Source organism: Misgurnus anguillicaudatus, chromosome 13, assembly GCF_027580225.2.
Source record: "Misgurnus anguillicaudatus chromosome 13, ASM2758022v2, whole genome shotgun sequence".
Classification (NCBI taxonomy): domain Eukaryota; kingdom Metazoa; phylum Chordata; class Actinopteri; order Cypriniformes; family Cobitidae; genus Misgurnus; species Misgurnus anguillicaudatus.
The window spans coordinates 23924106-23941824 of NC_073349.2; the positions used below are offsets into that span (position 1 = coordinate 23924106).

General features: G+C 39.3%; 1 protein-coding gene across 1 annotated transcript in view; it reads right to left on the reverse strand.

Annotated features, from left to right (window-relative positions):
- plxna2 (plexin A2) overlaps window positions 1–17719 on the reverse strand; it is a 260451-nt gene that overhangs the window by 92530 nt on the left and 150202 nt on the right. Inside the window, exons 6-9 of the mRNA XM_073875455.1 lie at window positions 9302–9428; window positions 7251–7401; window positions 3793–3889; window positions 136–250 (exon numbers count right to left, since the gene is read on the reverse strand). Of these exons, the coding sequence (XP_073731556.1) occupies window positions 136–250; window positions 3793–3889; window positions 7251–7401; window positions 9302–9428 (490 nt within the window). The remainder of the gene's footprint in view (window positions 1–135; window positions 251–3792; window positions 3890–7250; window positions 7402–9301; window positions 9429–17719) is intronic.

The window sequence follows — 17719 nt, forward strand, 5'->3', positions numbered from 1 at the left end:
CTCTCCGGCCCTCGACATCTTCACGCACACTTTTTTGCATCTATTATTGGAAGCTCTTCCCCTGAGCTTTGCAATTTGGTAGATCTGCCACTGTGAGACCTTGACCTCATACACACAGCTGTTCAGTGTGTGTACCTCTGAAGCGTTGACGCGTCCCTCCTGGAAGGAGCAGCTGGAGGGGTCATGGGTGCAGAGGTTTCGATATTTGCACCAGTGGCATCGAAAGGAACTGGTGACGCAGGAAAGACATCTAAAATCACAAGAGAGAGAAAAATGTTAGAATGTGAGGGAGAGTCGAACTATCAAATTTACCCAAATCCAAATCCTGTCAGACACAGGTACCTGTAACACCTGGTCTAGGATCTGTTTTCCGCCATGTTATGGCTTTCGAAACGCCTACAGATGAAGTTGTAGCATGTCACAAACTACGCAAATATGTGTGGTATAAAGTGCTATTTCTGATAAGTAATGCTTCTTATTCATGCCTTTCCTGAGAGGTACTATGGAAAAGCTCCGGGTTTTAGATTAGCACTGAGGACGAGACTGTGCCTTTGAGACCACCGCTGCCGTGTTCTTGACCTTTGTGGCTTATTGCTGACTAAATTAAAAGAGGACTGCGGAAATTAGTATGAAGTGTTGGACAGCTTCTCCCACCCACATACAGTCATTCTAAGCCTTAGCTGTACAATTATCACTGTAGTATTAAGACATTCAGCTTGTATAGCCTTACTGCAACATATGATTTGTACTGACATTATAGTGTCTGTGGGTAAAGAGTTTTTCATGGTTTTTATGAATGGTAGCATTTATAAAATGAACAGCAAATTGAATTTTATGTCATTATTACTGTAACTGTATTAGAAACTTAGACCTTGGGCCCAATCTAAAATCCCAAGTATACTTTTAAATGTTTTTTATATACAGCAGGGAAAATAAGTATTTGACACATTAGCATTTTTATCAGAAATGGGATTTCTAAGTGGGTTATTGACACAAAATTTCCACCAGATGTAGCCATCAAGCCAAATATTGAATTCATACAAAGAAATCAGAACATTTAAGTATACAAGTTGAGTCTTAATAAATAAAGTGAAATTTTTTTTTTACACAGCCTTGTAAAGAATACTTTGTTTGACGTAAACACATACACAGGTGTTTGACGCATGCGCATTACGGCAAAATTAAGCACCCCTCCTGGCCTACATATGTACGTGCATACGCAACCACAAGCCAAAGTATGAACGGTTATTAATGTCCAGTTGTCCCTTGTGTACACGTAAAATTAAGTATACCCAGGCCAAACGTTTATAGTAACTTATCAGAAATGGACAAAAACATAATTTCACTTCTTCACATGTGGATAGCTCATTACAAGGACGTCTAAAGTAAAGTTACGAAGAGGCTGAAAGTTTCCGATACTTTTTTGGAAAACTTAATATGGGGAATTTTAGCTCACGACAAGGACGTCCAGAGAAAGGTTGCGAAGGGGTGGAAAGTTTCCGATAAATTTTCAGTTTTGTATTTATTTCAAATTGGAAACTTAATGAGAATTTACGGAATTTATGGGAATTATTTGGAAATGTATCTAAACTTTATCATAAAAAAACATAAATAAATATTTTGTTTGGTCATAAGCAGACATCCATGCATGGTAATACAAAATTTAAAAAATTAGTTTCAAAAAAGAAATAAAAATATTACCCCAAACTTTAAAACAGTAGTGTGTATTGTTACAAAATGGAGGGGATTTTATTTTAAATAAATTGTTCTTTGTTTTAATAAATGTGTTATTTTTGCATATAATTTATTTTTATTTTTCAAAAAATCCTGATACTCGGCTCATCAAAGCCTGAATTTATTTGATCAAAAATCCTTGAAAAATCGTTCTAGTAAGCAGTGTGCTGTGTGCATGTGACTGAGGAATGTGCAGGGTAGAAATTCAGCTGAAATTTTATTAAATGTTGTTTTAAATAAAATGATTCTGCAATATTTTTTTAAAAACTACATTTAGGTTTCATAGTAGGCAACTCCCAGTTTATTCCCATTAATTCCCATATATTCCTGTTAATTCCCATTTAAAGTTTCCAGCCATGAAAATTCCTGGAATTTTGCAATCATAGCCCAGAGACTATAATACCCCCCCCCCAAAAAAAAAAACACACTTCCATAAATTTAGGATGAGCAGGCTTTGTTGTGTTTGTAGAGGATGTCATGTGTTTGTTGTTGTGGATTCCTGGAGGCACTTCGAGGGCAATAAACCTCTACAGCACTTTGGCGTCCAAGATCCTGTGTTTTTGCATGCCGATTAAATTTTGCAAAAGTGTTCATGCTAAAATATGCATAAGCGCAGGATCCCAATTGGGCCTTTGGAGTCACATGGGCAAAGATGATTGGACGGCATGATTTCTATACACTAACAGAGCTATGCAGCATGATTAGTGTAATATATCATGATCTACTTAATCGCTTTGTTGCTTCACATGGGAACCCCAGACGAATTACAGCCATTTAAAACATTTAAAGAAAACTGTGGGAGTAAATTTTAGGGGGGGAAAGTGCTCAGTTGGTAAAGCAGCCCAAGAGGGAACACACACACTGATAAAATGTATTCCTTGAATGCACTGGATAAAATCGTCTGCAACATGCATAAATCTATGTAATCTAAACATATGTGCAAAAACACTAAGAGCTGAGATACACAGAGGGCTGTCCTGCCTCCTGTCTTCCAGTTTAACCATAATCCCTGGCACAAAAGAAGAACCAAACTGTGTGAGGTCTGCCACATAAGGGGCAGGGGGTTTGATGTGGGTTCAGAAGGATTTGATACAAGGAGTTAGTTTGATTAGTTCCAGATTTGTCAGATGCTTGGGCAACACGGGCGTGAGAGAAAAAGGAAGTGTAGAAAAACGAAGGGTGGGGTGAGCCTATCCGTGCCAGCCAATCAGATCTCTCGGAAGCAACCTCTTCATGTGCTTTTTAGCAAGCTTCCAGTTACCGGGGCACTGTGATCTCCAGCATCGCACAGCATCTGTTCTCCACAGAAGACACCAGAGACACACAAGCTATGAATATAGACACCAAAAACACAAAGGGAGTTTTGGAAAACTCAAGACGTTTCTAAACGGTCCTGCCAGAGTGAGCTGAGATTTAGTCCGATCACTCAACGTGGTAGATGAAGGGGAATTAAACTGTGATAGACAGCGATGCCCCCAGCCTGGGCACAGACCCCCTGAACACTTCAGCAATTCAGACATCTCAGTCACTTCACTCGAGAAATGTCACGCAATCAGCCGGTATTTGCCGTAATGGAGGCTTTTTATAGCTGTGACACGAGGACCAGGCATGGCAAAGTAATGCCTGGGAGGGACTGCAAAAGCAATCGTAGAGTTTAGACTTGACGCGCTGCGAGAATCTGGTGCCGAGCCAAGCGCAGCCTCGATAACAAACTCTTTGAATATTATCACGATGCCCGCTGGGGCCGCAACATTCACAGTTTTGTGTGTCGCACAACACTTCTGAAATATTCACAGCGTGTGGAGAGAACTGACTGAGCGGTGCGACGTAATGCTCTGAGAAACAGGAAGTGAGAAATATATCAGCGGGCTGACTGTGTGGTCATAATACTTCAGTGAGACAAATATGACCCTGGGTAAATGGTACAATGCATCAAGAACACACACTTGAATGATTATCGGATAACAATAGTTGTCTCTTTTATAACTCAGGATCGCAAGCAGGGTCACATATGGTTCTAGTTGGAGATAAAAGGAAGTGATGTAAGTGTAAACTTACAGCTGGTGCACGCTGCAGTTGTAAAACTTCACCTCGGTGCTGATCAGCATCTGACCTGTTTCCTTTGAGTTCAATCTCAGCTCCACACCAGACCAGTCTGAAAGAAAAAGAGAAAGCACATTTCTGTCAGATGCCATTTTGTTGTGTTTCAACACAGTTTTGTTTGCCACCCTTTTCAGTTTTCCTCATACTCAAGCTGTCTTCTGATTAATACTTGGCATTCCTCGTGCCGCACTCTTACAGGCGTGCGAAGCCCGGAGCGGCATTGCAGCGTGTGCCATCCAAACTGATATTTTTTTGTAAAGACATGCTATTGTAACAGAGAACACAGCTGAGCCCCGTTGTTAATGTGAAACAGGCCCACGGGCAGCAGCGCTGTCGTAATGACGGAGGTGCGTCTGGCAGCGCTGCGTCACCCCAGCTAGGCCGATCCAGTTTGGCTGGGTGTCAGCGTGGAGAATTCCAATTTCGATAAGCGGCCAACACTTCACACACACAAAACACAAGCTTCATCCCAAACAGGCTGCGATTCAACTAGCATACATTGTGTGGGAGTCACCTCTGACCTCGAACGCACTACCATCCTTCCTTCGCACCTGTTTCTGTGCCTCGTTTTGTCTCAATAACATGGATGACTGGAAGGAAGTCATTTATGAAACATTTTTAGCATCTTTCTCTATATGTGTGCCAAAGACAATAACTGGCACGCGATTCCCAAACGGCGAGTGCCTGCTGGAAATAATCTGAAATATGATCGGTCACACCCAGCGCGACTACGAGTTCAATCGATGCGCATACCCGTAGCCAGTATTTTCTCACATGATCGATGCTCATATGCTCCGGTGGAGAGACAGCCAGCAAATATGAAGCATTGGGGGATTACGTGACATTTACCTGAGGGAGGCCGCTGATTGGATAACGCGAACATGGGGGTTGTGGGTAAACAGAGCTGTCATTTACAGTGGGTTTGGAAGGGGATTACTGTGAATCAGATAATCACAACCAACTTCTGCTGCATATACAGCCATCTGCTTTGGAATCGAGGTTAGAGAGAAAGCACATGTAGGAATTTGTTCATGCACAAATGTATGATTTTAAAACTAATAAGACTATAAGTGAGAAAAAACGACGATAAAAATATACAATTTAAATGTTAAATGATGATTCTGTCGAATTTGCTTTCATCTACTGTTGTAACATTTGGTTTGGGGTCACTGTTTGGCTGGATAGCGCGGACCCTGCTGATAGATGTCGTAAATATACCATCTGGCTACAGAAAGGTTCTCAGTTAACAGCCATTCATATTTATTTTGGTCATATAAATAATATGGTTCACTATAATATATTATATGCTAATATAAAATACAAACAATCAGAGTTGATTAGTGATTAGTCACATTTATGGCTTACAAGTAAAATGATTGGTTAAAAAAAAACCCGACTGCAGAGCTGCACCCATGCAATGGCAGAATTCAGAATTGCATTTGGTTTCATTTTGGATTGGCTTAATACACATCAAATCACACCATTCACAGTCCGACACTGCACTCTGATCTCAGATCAGCTTCTTTTCTGATCACATTCATAACCAGATGACTCTGAACCCAATTGTTGATCGGCGTTCAGGAAGAACACTTTCCCTGGAGCAATTACAGGTAGGGAGAGGTCAGGGTGCTTGTCACCTGTAATGGGCATAACTGTGTCTGAAAGCACGCCTGCAGCCCTGAGGCTGACCTTGGGTCAGTGTAGGCTCATTAGAGCTGCGGTATCACATGGCCGGTGGGATCAATGGTGTGGCTTAAGTGTGAGGGGGTGGCCCAGACGAAAGAAGCCCTCATTAGGAAGCACGAATGTCGGGTACACCAGGGAGAGTCTATTACCAGAGCATCTATAGCGGAGAATAGAGATCACCTCTCTTATGGGAACAGGTGAATGGAGAAAAATGCAGGAAAAGAGAGGGCAATTGATAGGGCACATGGCACTGATTGGAAATGTTGAGTATATGGAGAAAAAACAAGACAGAAAACTCTAGAGGTACTAAAATAATGCAGCTGGGAACACGGCATATTTAGTTTTGTGGATGATAGATAGATAGACAAACTGACAGACAGATCCAGACAACACCAAACGTATAGATATATAGATATAGACAGACAGACAGACAGACAAGTAGGCTGAGTTATAGACAGACAGACAGGGTAGTAGGCAGGATGGTATATACCGACAGACAGACAGACAGACAGACAGACAGAGAGAGACAGGTAGGTACAGACAGACAGATCGGTATGGACAGACAGACAGACAAGTAGGCAGGAAGGTACAGACTAAGAGATAGACTCAAACGTATAGACAGATAGCTAAAGACAAACTGACAGTTAGGCAGGTACAGACAGACAGGTAAGTAGGTAGGAAGAGACAGACTGAAAGACAGACCCAAACTTATAGACAGAAAGCTAAAGACAGACAGACAGGTAGGCAGGTACAGACAGACAGACCCAAACTTATAGACAGATAGGTATAGACAGACAGACAGGTAAGTAGGCAGGATAGTATATACAGAGAGAGAGAGAGAGAGAGAGAGAGAGAGAGAGAGAGAGAGAGACAGGTAGGTACAGACAGACAGATAGGTATAAACAAACCCACAGGTAAGTAGGCAGGACGATATGCACAGACAAACAGATCCAAACTTACAGACAGATAAGTATACACAGACAGACAGACAGACAGACAGACAGACAGACAGACAGACAGACAGGTAGGTATAGACAGACAGGTAGGTAGGCAGGAAGGGACAGACTGAGAGACAGACCCAAACTTATAGACAGATAGCTAAAGACAGGCAGACAGACAGGTAGACAGGTACAGACAGACAGAGCCAAACTTATAAACATATATAGACAAACAGACAGACAGACAGACAGGTAGGTAGGTATAGACAGACAGGTAGGTATACACAGACAGACAGGTAGGTAGGTTTCCCCACCAGACAGACAGACATACAGACTGGTAGGTAGGTACAGACAGGCAGATCCAAACTTATAGACAGATAGGTAAATACAAACAAACAAACAAACAGAGACAGACAGACAGACAGACAGACAGACAGACAGACACACACACACACACACACACACACACACACACACACACACACACAGACAGACCCAGACAGACAAACAGGCTGACGGACGGACAGACAGACAGACAAAGTCAGACAGACAGACAGACAGACAGACAGACAGGTAGGTATAGACAGACAGGCATACAGGTAGGTAGGTATAGACAAACAGATAGGCAGACAGACACGTAGGTATAGACAGACATGCAGACAGACAGGTAGGTAGGTAGGTAGGTAGGTACAGACCGACCAAAATTCCTGTTTCAAAAGCAAATACATTAACACAAGAAAGCTGTGCTTGTCAAGAGATTTCACAGAGCCTGTAAATGTAAATGGTTACCTTGATCGGTGGGGATGATGGGAACATCTTTAGCAGCAGGAGACGTGCACAGAATCTGGTTCCCATTCACTCTTCCCTCAATCTCCGTCAGGTTCCCGAACGAGCATGTGATTCCAGCGGAAAGATCCGGAACGTCTGTCACTTTCACCAGCAGCTAGACAGAAGAAAAAGAAAATTACGTTTAAATGACCTTATTACAGTGTAAGAACAAAACTTTGATCAAAATGTGAAAATCAACCTCCTGTGTGTGAATTACAGATAGCGAGACGGTTTATCAAACTATTGCAATATCCTACAACACAAATTTTTAAGAAATTGATATTATCACATACAAAGGGCAAAGTTCACTGCATATCACACAGCAGAGGGTCTCACTTTCACCAACAGAGTTAACCATATAAAGATGCCGTCTACTCAAAGAAGTTAAGCATTTAATATTAACAATTCATCCCAATCCATCTTCGAACTACACCACGTACACTTCACACCTTCTCAGAGCTCACACGCTCTTCTGAAGTCCTCCTCGGAGGGACTGGTGACACATTGGACAAAAGCTCATCGGCTACAAACACGCACATTTCACACGGCAGAAGGAAAGTGCAGACCGGTCCCTCAGCCGCTACTTGAGATAATTATTACTGTGGCTTATATAAAGATCTCACAGCTATCTCTTATTTTTACTTCTTGTTTTCAATGTCGTGCTAGGGTCTGTACATCCGAGGGTCTGATTTTTGAAGTTCACACCTTCCAAATGAGTCACAGTGAAATCGGCCAATTTCTGCTCTCTTGCCATTGAAATTTCCCATTCTGAAGAATGTCTCTAAAGTGTCTAATTACCCCAAAACCACACAGATCGTGCTTTCTGGTGCTCTGCAATCGACAGCTAGAGAGACGCTAATTAGCCGTCTTGTTATTCTCTATAGATACGCTGAGAAAAGGCATTGTTTGTGGTTAGTTCTGTCTACACAGGGTTGTCTGCCCATAACAACATTGTTGAGGCGTAAGTCGCGTTGCTATGTTTTGCCTTTGCTCCTTTCATTGCGCATTAACGCTCTTCCTGCGATGTAGTGGGTGTTTTTTCTGTAATTGTTGCTAGCATTTCTAATAAAGATAATTTGATTGTTTTCGCATGCTCCCCGGGACCCGCACGGATGAGCTTCGTTGTCATGGTGATAGTTTCCCATCGCCGTGAGACGCAGCAAGCAGCGGTGACCCTGATGTAGTGCTGTCGAGAGCTATACGGCGGCCGTCTCATTATCTTAATCAGGTAGCTGTGATTCAGTCAATTATCTGGACATCAGAATTTTGTTACGCAAGATATGCGAAAAGACCGGTTTTCTATAGTTTAAGTCAAGAATTAATTAAATAAACAATGTGGGTTTTTTATGCAGTTAATATTTTAAATCTCTAACAACTTCCAAGAATAGAAGAAATGCTTGATTCGTTGTTAAACATATACGTTGTTTTCGAACCAGTAAGCAGGTTAATTGTAATAATGTGTTTGAGTTCAAACATTTTCAGTGTATACTGAAAATGTTTTGTTTTTTAGATGATTTCTCATTAACCTTTTCCAGCATGCATTAGTGTATGAATATTTCATATGCATTGTTTGACTCTTTGCCAGGTTTATTTACATTGTTGTTGGTTATTATATAATTAATGAATTCAACTAAAAAAGACTACAAAAATAGGCTACAGAAGCTTACTGCCTGTCTGAGATAATTCTGCTTACACAAGGTAAATCTATCCAAGAGGAGAAAAATAAAATGCCCAAGCCAAAACAAGAGTCCACAAAAAAGATCCTTGAACACGACTCCTACATCGGCCCACACACTTTGTGGTATCTCACCCACACACGTACCTCACCCAAAGCTTTCGACATCTTCCAAACGCCCACAGAGTGCAAACACAACAAACCAAAAACTGCTTATCCAGACGTTGCGCTGAAAACTATTTTTTTTTTGCTGTAAGAAATATTTGCTTCTTTTATATCACCTTACGTGTTTGTGCTCTTGTGAGTGAAAAGTATAAACGCTTGGTGCAAAGTGTCTCAGCGGTACGTTAGGTTCAGAGACGGCGATGCTGTCCGGGTACACCGTGGCTTTCACACACTGGCTGAGTGTGGCGGCGAAGCGGTACGGCTCATTTGCTCGCTCACAGCGATCCCTTGGCGAACACCTATGTGAGAGAAAGTGAATTGTAGCTAGTTAAAAAGATTTTTCATTTGATAACCAATTTTATATGAATTACTATGCCTCTGAAAACCTAAATAAAAATTTGTGCTGAGCAATGATTAATCGCATACAAAATAAAAGTGCCTTTTTGCATAATATATGTGTCTGTGCTGTGTGTAATAATTATGTATACTTAAACACAGACATACATATATACATTTCAGAACATTTTTATTTATATCTCCATTTTTTGTTAATATATAATTTAGAATATATAAAAATATAAATAAATATATATATACACATGTAAATATTTCTTAAATACATTAATGTGTGTGTATTTATATATACATAATAATAACACACGGTATACACTCATATTATGAAAAAAAATCCCTTTTATTTTGTATGCGATTAATTTTTGCCCAGCACTTATAAAATTCTAAATAAAATCATTCTACATAATGAAAACAATATAACATTCATATCTTTAATCTTGACTGTGTAAGGTCAAAGATTGATATCGATGTGAAATCAATTAGTGAAATCAAACTTGATTTTCTTAAAGCAACACTATGTAGTTTCCATGTAAAAATGACTAACAGCTCCCCCATGTGGTTGAAAAGCGCAACAGTGCCTGGTATCAGACACTCTTCTCCAGGCAGGGGGAGGGGCGGGGCTGTGTTTTCTACCCTCCACCGCCACTTTCAAAGTGTGCTTGAGGCAGCTAGGAGGCTGCTCAGGTTGCAGCAACAGTACAATTTGTCCAGTTAAAAGTTGTTCTATCACTGAAATAATTTTAGAGACATTATTTAAAGGTAAAAAAAATACATAGTGTTGCTTTAATATCATAATTAGATTATGAGTTTTAAGTCTGCATTTCACGGTCAAGATCACGTATGAAAGACACTTACACAACTTATAACACATTCAGATATACATTTGATCAGTTTCTACACTATAGACACTGAGAATAACTGTTAGCATGGTAACATACAGGTAAAATAATTATAGAGGTAAAATAATCCTTCTCACATCATGCATCAAAATGATAAAAGAGTAACACAAAAAAGCTAAAAATAAAATACATTTGAAAAAGTATGACCTTCATAAAGAAAAGTACTGTAGGGGTGGGCAATATGACCAAATTCTTATATCATGATTGTTCCAGGACAGGTCTTATCCTAAATGCATGTTTGAGCAGACCTAATAAAAAAATCTTGCACTGCCACAATGTTAAAATATATCAAATGCCATTATTTGGTCTCAAGATGCACACCAGTAATGTTTTCTGTAAGGTATGCTTGTAAAAACGACTTAAATGTGCTAACAAAACTAAGGCCTAGTCCTAGATTAATCTTAACCCTGTCTGTGAAACTGCCCCAATATGAGTCATTTTATATCATAATAACGTGTATCATGGTAGAGTTGTCTTTTTCTGTTATTAAGGTTTTTAAACCTTTGATACCATAGAATTTACATAATTATTGTTACTGATATCAGTCACAAAAACAAAACACACAAAAAATGTAATATTAGAGAACTTCCCTTTTAAGACCAAAGTCCGTTTCCAATATAATATACTGTTAATCTGCGTTCACACCAGACGCGGAAGAGCAGACCCGGCGCCAGACACAAATTCACGGACGGGCATTTCATTTTTCAGGGGGGGCACAAATGAGAGCAACGTCACTGCAATGCATAATATCATTAATAACATACCTCTCCATTAACGTAATACAACGGAGAAGTCGTAAAGATTGGACCTAGCTTACTGAAGCAATCTAAACGCAAATAAAACACGTCGCAGGGCTCGACATCAACGCTTGTCCGGTTAATATCAGAGACAAGTGGATTTTTTAAAAGGCCAAGTGAAAGAGAATTTTACTTGCTCGACCGAACAAGTAGCCTAGTCTGATTAAAAACGCCAATAACAATCACCAAAACAGGATAATGATTCTGCATCCTTTATCAATGGCGACCGAAAGTGCATAATGTAAACGCAAAGTTAAACAAATAAGCACAGCAAACACAAAGTGTGTTAACAAAGTGGGTTAAACATACTGCAGTAAAAATGTGGATTTTTTAATAACATGATACAGTTAAGCAGCATCACATCACGGTTGAAAATGTGACAGATTTAATGACAGTTCACTACAAGTAATTAATATTAAGCCACTTACATTTTAGACGCAATGTTGACTGTTTTTGTTGTTTCAGCAGCGAAAATAGTGAAAGATAACAGCGGAACCATAACGTGTCAGTCTCACTGCAAGCAGCACTCAATCGTGTCTTAACATTGAGCGGTGGCGCGCTTAGCAAAAAACCAAACATTTCCGCGCTCACTACTGACAAACCAATCAAATTCGTTAAAAATATATATTTTTTTTAAATCAGACCAAACACATTTTTATTTTTATTCATGAGTTATATATGTACAAAACAATAACTTTTAATTAATAACAGTGGCCTATTGATAAAAACATGGAGCTGGTGAACAGGTTAAGGAAGACCGCAGGTTCGTCCAGGGCGGGCACTAGTGACTCACAGGGCGGGCCCGGCCCCCTAAAGCCCGCCCATGGCGCCGGGACTGCGGAAGAGGCGTGAGAAACGTGCTATGCGCGCGTAGTTGGACGCTTGAACATTTTGAGTTTAAGCGCTTCATTTGCGCGTGAAAGCCGCGTGTGAAATTCTAGTCATTCGAGATATCACATGGAAATTTGCATCATGGGAGGGGCATATATAGCTCAAACTGAGAAAATTTACCAGATTGTCCGACCTCCTCACTCTTCCAAACAAGATCCTTTTAATTCCTGTAAAAGTACGAAGATGTCTTGTGTAGTGATGCTGATTGTCCTCTGTTGTTGTTTTGTTTTTCTGTCTCCGCTCGCTTCCTGTAATCACGTCACTGCTAGAGCAAGCTCCTGATTGGTTAAGGCGACGTGAAAATTCGCCAAAGTTCAGCACCATTCACGCTTACCGCGCCGCAGGATGCCTATTCGCATCTTTGCATTGACATAACATCTAAATCACTCGCGCTTGCCGCCTCTTGCGCGTCTGGTGTGAACGCACCATTCCACATACGTTTTCTTTTTCTGCTGTTTACTTTCTTTTAAGACCTAAATGATCTAAAATGTCTACCGGTTTATCATACCAACTGCTTTATCGCTGACCCCAGAAAAAGGATAAGTAATAACATTTTCATTTTGAGGTAAAAAAGTTTTATATGTGATTGATTTTCACACAGGCAACAGCATTATTGCTGCTATACAACATTAGGTGCTGTCCTTGGTCCTGAAAAACTACAACAACACTTTTGACCAATCACAGTCTTACCAGTTTCCCCAGTAACCACAAATAACAGTGTATCTCTGATTCGAGACCACTCTGTCAGAACATATCTGAAGCGTTCATTACTGTAAACATTTATGTTTTCGATACTATAAAAGGGAAAGTTCACCCAAAAATGTAAATCCTGTCTTCACCCCCATGTTGTTACAAACCTGTTTTCCTTTTTTTTTGTTCTGATAAACACAAAAGAAGATATTCTGAGAAATGTTTGTAACCAAATTACTGCCATAGAATTCTTTTTTCCTACTATGGAAGTAAATAGGGTACACACATTTTTTTTTGGGGGGGGTGAACTATCCCTTTAACTCCAAAACAAACCTATTTACATCCCTCACAGTTTTTGCACTGAAATCTAGTTTCATCAAGCATTTATGCTTACAAACAGAAACTACTGCCGTTCAAACAACCTACTTCTAGAAATCTGTGGGCTGAAATTTTTACTTTTCATACCACGTTCATTCAGCTTGCAACTTGCTTTTGACTCAGCCTCTCTCTGTCTCTCTCTGTCTCTTTTTCTCGCTCCCTCTGACAAAGAGCGTGTAGGCTTGCAATTTGCTGTGTCTTTTTAACATGCCTAATGCTGGAGGGAAAAATGACACTTAATGCGCTTTCAGATGTCCGGGACGGCTCGCGCATACTTCAGCATCCGAAATTGTGGGTGTGCATTTGTCTGAGTGAACCGCGCGAGCTGCCGAATCCAGGCACCGAGCAGGATTTTGGAGGAGGAGGTGGGTGCGCTCAGGATGCTCGTTGCCATGGCACCCAGAGACGGCCAAAAAATGTATGTGTACTTAGAAACCAAGCTCTACTCTTTTTTCATTAAAATGAAATGTGTGTGTGTGTGCACGTCCATTCTCATTCCTTTTTCTGAGATGGGTTTATGTTGTGCACTCATACAAACCTAAGAAAATGCCTGCACACATTTATACGCATATATACTGTATTTAAAAAAAGTGTTATTTCTCTATATTTAAAAAAACTCTTCAATAAACTTATCATGTAAAACCTACAGGTGCTTGCTAAATACAGAGCTTTAATGTGCAACCCATAGCAGTCATGCCTGGTTGTTAGAGAGAGAGAGAGAGAGAGAGAGAGAGAGAGAGAGAGAGAGAGAGAGAGAGAGAGAGAGAGAGAGAGAGACAGGGGAGTATAATGGTAGTGGTGGAATAACCTTTGGGTTTTACTCTACCGTCTGCCTTTAGCCCAGTGCACCAGACAGGCAATTACACTCTTTTCTCCTCCTTACACACACTCACGCTCTCTCTCTCTTTCTCACATATATACAACCCTGACAAGAGAAGACAGATGACAGGAGAAGGTTTTCCTTTGTTTCTTTCCTACAGGCGTCTCAAACACATCCCGCGAGGTGTGTGGCGAGACAGCATGATTGAACAAAACTCAGATGGAGGGGAAGTTTAACCGAGTGATAAAACTTTATTCTACTACAATATAACTCTGTGAGAGAGAGGAGAGGAAAGGAGAGAGGATGGAGGAAAGGAAAAGAGACAACAGGAAAGTGAAAGACAGGAGAAGAGAGAAGAAAACAGAAAAGGGTGCAACAGGAAAGAGAGGAGAAGAAAGAAATGAGATGAGACAAGGACATACGAATATCTGAGACTACATGACATCATTCAAATCGAGGAGGAAACCAGAAAAAACAGTCTATATATAAAACAACCCTAAACCCAAGTAAATCCCTCTCTCATCTCCATATTGTCCGATTATTTCTGCAAACTAATTCGTTCGTAAACACAACCTGTACTGAAAGCTGTGCATTGTGAATCTGTAAACACCAAGAACAACTTCCATCCCTACTGCAGATCAATATGTAATTAGGAATTCATTTAGCAGAGCAAGAGACGAGGTACCAATCACATCTAACACAAACACAGACCTGCGCTCAATACAAACACCAAAGAATAAACAGCACCACCATGGCATGAGCCACGTACGGTAAGCTTGTCACATACTGTACTGTAGTTTGCTGTAAAAGCTTTGGCTATAATTACTACAGATCGCTGGTATACTACTTACACTAATTCAACCACCTTTCAACTAAACATAGTTGACAGTACCTATTGATTTCCATAGGAAAATCGGAAATACTATGGAAGTCAACAGGTACATCTTCTTTTGTGTTCAAGAGACAAGATAAGGATGAGAAAATAATTTATCCATGCATAAATGTAAGACTTTTCCAATTTAACCCATTTACTCCTAAAACGCCTAAAACCTATGTTATTCTAGGATAAATACCCTTTTCACAAAAAATACTAAGAATTGTCAACGTCTTTAAAAACATAATATCTAAGCCTCTGTAGCACTTTAGAAACATGAAATAAAAGTAACCGGAGGTAGATGTAATGTTTCGGCATGCAGCATGGTGCAAATGGGTTAAGTAACATATTACAATGCACTCTTAAATGTTGCTTGGGACCAATAAGATATCAGATCAGAGATTGGATACCATAGTTCAGAGGTGCCCAAACTAGGACAAAGTTGGCCAGCATTAGTCCCTTACACACATACAGTCTTTACTGGTAATTTACTGGTAAAATGCAGTTAACATGTCATGTGTGAACAGAACCTTTCCGGTAAATCAGTGCTCCCAATTTACCAGTAAGACAGGTTGTAAGATTACCAGTAATTTACCGGTAAGCGCTATGTGTGAACGAAAAATATAGGATTACCGGCATTTAGAACGGACGACGTCAGACCACGCTGACAGATCGGGCCAATCAGAACGTTTTTAACTCATTCACCGCCAGCCTTTTTGAGAAAAGTTGCCCACCTGCATTTTTGTGATTTTAACAAAATTTTCACAAAATTCCTTGCAGGAAAAATCATTTTCTATAAATATATAAACATACAAATTATATCAAATTAAAGAACACACTCTCTGCTTTCAAACAAACAATAAACAAACAAACAAACAAACAAAATGGGGAAAAAACGTTTCATTATATATTTACTTTTTCTACTTAATTTAACCACTGAAATATGGACATTTCTCTTCAAAAATACAACATTTTGAGCAAAAAGCTTAAAAAATTGCGTTTTTGTAAAGGAATTTATGTTAGAGATCAGACTCAGAATGACTATCAAACATAAAGGCAGTTAAAATAAACCATTAATTCTTTTTAACTTCTGTTTTTGATAAATTCGATTTGGCGCCATCTGGTGGATAAAAGCGGTATTACACTTTCACTTTGAAATTCGTCCAAAAAGGCATATTTATTAGTTAAATATGAACTCATAAATGACGAGATAACTCGTCAATGGCGGTGAATGAGTTAAACAGATGACGCGTTTACCCCCGCACTGTTTACGTTCGTTTCCACACCCATGCTGCTTAAAAGTCGAGCACAACTGAAGTTAACATCCACATTTCTTCAAAGTTGTTTAAAACAGCTTACCATCTATTTGCCAAATTGCCGACGTCCTTAGTACACCCCCGGTGAAGCTAAGGTTCCGTTTGACGTCGCCTACGCAATGTTTGGTCACGAGCAACACGGAACAACAAAATACGGACCGACGATATTAAGTCATTGTGTACAAATACGCCATTGTGTACAAATACGACACGGAGCTCGCGGCCGCGCGCCACAGGTAACTTCCGCTTTCTCTCCGAGTTTACCGGTATTTTGATACTGATGTGTGAATGATGTCTTACTGGTAAAAAGACGGAACCTCACTGCATGTGTGAACAGCACATTTTTGTATTTACTGGTAAATTCATTCTGGTAAATTCATGGTAATTTACCAGAATTATTGTGTGAAAGAGGCTAATGACCTTCAATTTGGCCCGTCATGCAATGTGAGATACGGAAAAAGGATAAACATCATTGACGCAGATGTTCACATTTCTAATTCTTTTTTTTAAATGTATCTTTTTTTGTTTTATTTGTACAAAATGTTTGTACATTTTTAGTTTACAAACATTTTAATTTAAATGAAATGCAATGAATTAAAGTAAATATTTTTTTATAAAAAGGATAAACATCATTGACGCAGATGTTCATATTTCTAATTAAAAAAAAAATCTAAAATGTAAAATTTTTTGTTTCTTTGTACAAAATGTTTGTACATTTTTTTATTTACAAAAATGCAATGAATTAAAGTGAATATTTTTTATTGCACATGCATATTTGAAGGTATATAGCATGGGTCATGAAACTCAACAAACACAGGTACTATAGGCTAATAATGGAGAGGTCGAGGCAGTAGCGTAAAAACAAAAGGAAATTTGAAAATGATGGGCAAAATTATTTATTTATTTTTTACTACAGTTGCACTTGAAAATAAAACTGCATTAGTTATGCATAAACAGAGTAATGTTTGCTTATTTATTTTTTAAATATTAGAACATGATAAATTAGGAGAATCAGGGCAACTTAAATTTTAATATAACACAGCAATGACCTCAGTCAGGTTTGATTTGAGGCCCGTGGTAGGAAAAAGTCTGGGCACCCCTGCCATAATTGAACCTTTACCTTCATAATATAAAAATATGTAGGTTTTAAAAAAACATTTGCAATGCTGCTTTAACAGAACCCCAAACTAACATGATTACCTAAAGAACCAACAAGACAACATCACTAACTATATTTCTATCCAAAGACCCATACAGTATACCCAACTGAAAACCCTTTACAAGATTTAATAAGAGTCCTTTGCCAAACCTAAGGCCCTATGGTGGGTCTCCAAAGTCGCTTGGCTGTTGCAATAAATGACACAAAAAGTTTAGTATTAATGACTAGCAATGACAATGCTTTTGATGTGATAAAATATTAATTAAACTCGGATTTCACGAATGAAATATGAAGAAAAATAAAACTACTCAGTAAAAATGTGTGTTTTCCTCATTTTCCATCTAAAAATATGTTGGTAGGTCCCTGGATGTATTTTTTTGGTCACTTTAAAAAAGAGCAGTGTGGCGTGGCT